The sequence below is a fragment of the Mizuhopecten yessoensis genome, unplaced genomic scaffold (assembly GCF_002113885.1).
Source record: "Mizuhopecten yessoensis strain PY_sf001 unplaced genomic scaffold, ASM211388v2 scaffold6579, whole genome shotgun sequence".
Lineage (NCBI taxonomy): Eukaryota > Metazoa > Mollusca > Bivalvia > Pectinida > Pectinidae > Mizuhopecten > Mizuhopecten yessoensis.
In genome coordinates this window covers 87,539-90,284 of record NW_018406620.1, presented here as the reverse complement: position 1 = coordinate 90,284, position 2,746 = coordinate 87,539, and the positions used below count along the sequence as shown (strand labels likewise).

The 2,746-nt window shown below is 36.4% G+C and overlaps 1 protein-coding gene across 1 annotated transcript; it reads left to right on the top strand.

Moving 5' to 3' along the window:
* Positions 1-518: 518 nt before the first annotated feature.
* On the top strand, positions 519-2,321 carry LOC110452298 (mucin-3A-like). Its single transcript, XM_021500719.1, has 2 exons — positions 519-663; positions 1,420-2,321. The coding sequence occupies exons 1-2, from the start codon at positions 519-521 to the stop codon at positions 2,148-2,150; spliced, it is 876 nt and encodes a 291-aa protein (XP_021356394.1). The 3' UTR covers positions 2,151-2,321.
* The last annotated feature ends 425 nt before the right edge of the window (positions 2,322-2,746 follow it).

Here is a 2,746-nt window from a genome sequence, read left to right as displayed (position 1 = left end):
TCTTTGAAAGCACTACTGTGATGAACTGGTTTGATGCAAACGTTTATTGCAATGATCGTAATGGCAGTCTAATTCTGCTTAACAAACAGAACAACAAGAACGAGCTTTTTCCTGGTATAAGGCAAGTGTATCACTTCAAATTTAGATATTTCCTTTTCTTAATTACGTCACTGTAGCCTGACTTTCGTTTTGTAATGCAGCATTGTTCGGCTACAAGGAAGCGCCAATTTTGTATATTATAAATGATTCCATAGAAATAACGTTTTTTCGCAGTAATGCGTCAGTAATAAGACTGACGGTGTTATTGATAGTAAAATTGGTATATAAACAAAACTCCCTAACCTATTATATGCCCCTGTACTACTTACTGTAGGTGGATTATGTACAACTTATGACGAGATCGTAACTCTTCGTATCTGAATTTATAAAAAATTATTGATCGGTTCAATTTCAGACATAACACATTTTATTGGACTGCTTTAAGATTGAATTCATCATATCCGTGTAAAGAAGATGGAATGTGGTCATACGATGGATGGGCTAATTGGAAAGAACATGAAAAGGAACCAAACCAGAGCCCTTGTGAGGCATGTGTTGTCGTAAAGCATTTTAAAATGAGAATAAAGAGCTGTGGTGACCTGTTTGCAGCTCTTTGTAGAAAAGGTACTTTTATCCGATGCAAATATAATCATTAGTTGACATCATACATATTTTGATTTATCATCGTCCTTAAGGCCCATTAACACCTGGACCTTTTATTGGGCTACACGATATTAAATACTAAACTATTAATGTACGGTAATAGTGGCACTGAAGTAAAAATATATCACATATATTTTAGTGAGACCCAGCGGGCCTATAATTTATCTTGCCTGCAAATGAAGGTCAACTGATAATAGGAAAATGTGCATAAAAGTAGTCAGTTGTATTATTTTTATTTATTCACCGATCTATCTATCTATCTATCTACCTATCTACCTATCTATTTATTTTAGTGTAGTGATAGACACGGTAAAATGTCTGTCACGATCTTGTTATTGTGCAACCTCAAAATTCAAGAGATTTCGCTGTCTTACCTTATCTGCACCACTGGAATATTTCTTGCAAAAGTAAAGACTCTGAACTTTTGCAGGTGATACAAGTTGACTAGAATGATCTTAAATCATAAGAATCGTTATTATTGGAACACTTTTGATTATGGTTCAAAACTGATAATATTCTATCCATATAATGCTGGTTTAGTCAAGTTAAACAGCAATGAAAAATATGCTTTTAAATTTCGAATGTATCTGTCCTATTTGAATTCTAAAATATCGTTGAGGAATTCACAAAAGATAAACATGTTGTTCATATTATATTATTAGATTAGCATTCTGTTAATATTGATTTTTGTATTAAAAATCCCCTTCTCAATTTTAGATGTTCCAACTACGACACAAAGAACATACTCATCTGTAGCAACGCCATGTGTCAAGACCACAACACAAAGCACACACTCAGATGTAGTGACGTCAGATGTCACGACCACGACACAAAGCACACACTCAGATGTAGTGACGTCTGATGTCAAGACCACGACACAAAACACACACTCGGCTGAAGTGACGTCCGATGTCAGGACCACGACACAAAGCACACACTCAGATGAAGTGACGTCAGATGTCAGGACCACGACACAAAGCACACACTCAGATGAAGTGACGTCAGATGTCAAGACCACGACACAAAGCACACACTCAGATGAAGTGACGTCAGATGTCAAGACCACGACACAAAGCACACACTCAGCTGGAGCAACGGCTGTTGTCCCGACGATGTCTACCAATGTTGTGCCCACAGCTTACAATAACACTCTGGTTGATGGTAGTTGTGAAGAGTGTTGTGTCAAAAACAACAAGAGCAGACAACTCAGTCATGAAGAGTTGAAAAGTGTCATCAAAGAATTGAAATCTCAGCTGGCTGTAAACAAAAACAACTTGTCCACAAACCGCCGGAAACTCATCAGTGTTTACGACTCTCGGCCAAGCAGTGTCGCCATGGGAGGTGTGGCTATAGCCATTATGATTGTAATCCCCGGTATCATCGTTATCCCAGACATGGTCAACCTTGTCAGGTTCATGTACAGACGGCAAAAGAAACACTTACTCTAGACAGACGAGGGGAGACAACACTCGCAGAAACTCTAGCAGTTTCAAAAAAAAAGAGGACACACGGAAGAATAGAGAGAGCTTGAGACGCAGAAAGACTACGTTTGAGTCCTTTGCTGATTTTTCATATAAAAGAATCCCTCTACATTGGCTTTTTTAAATAAAAATGATTTTAACAGCAATATTTATTATTTTATCTTCAATGCCGGTTATATGGCACCAGTGATATGGTGTTTATTATGACCTCAACGTATCCGGAACCTCAACACTTTTGTGTAAAACTACATTTTTTATGCTTTGAAATAGCAACTTCGATTACAAATGTACAAGTTGTTGATATGAACTTGACTTCTACTTAACATTTTTCCAGTTGGTTAATATTTGTGTTTCTGTTTTGTTTTGTTTTCTTTTTTTGCCGATACAAATACAACTTCAAATGTGATCTTTTACTGCCCCTGAATAGGTAAAACTCTAGAACATTCTAATGTAGTTTAACATACAGCTACTNGACTTCTACTTAATAATTTTCCAGTTGGTTAATATTTTTGTTTCTGTTTTGTTTTGTTTTTCTTTTTTTGCCGATACAAATACAACTTCAA

What these genes read in the sequence shown, in the direction of transcription:
- LOC110452298 (XM_021500719.1), top strand. Translation starts at nt 519, where the DNA reads ATGTGGTCATACGATGGATGGGCTAATTGGAAAGAACATGAAAAGGAA. An exon ending in TGCAGCTCTTTGTAGAAAAG is followed by an intron (nt 664 to 1,419) that starts GTACTTTTATCC and finishes TCTCAATTTTAG; the next exon opens with ATGTTCCAACTACGACACAA.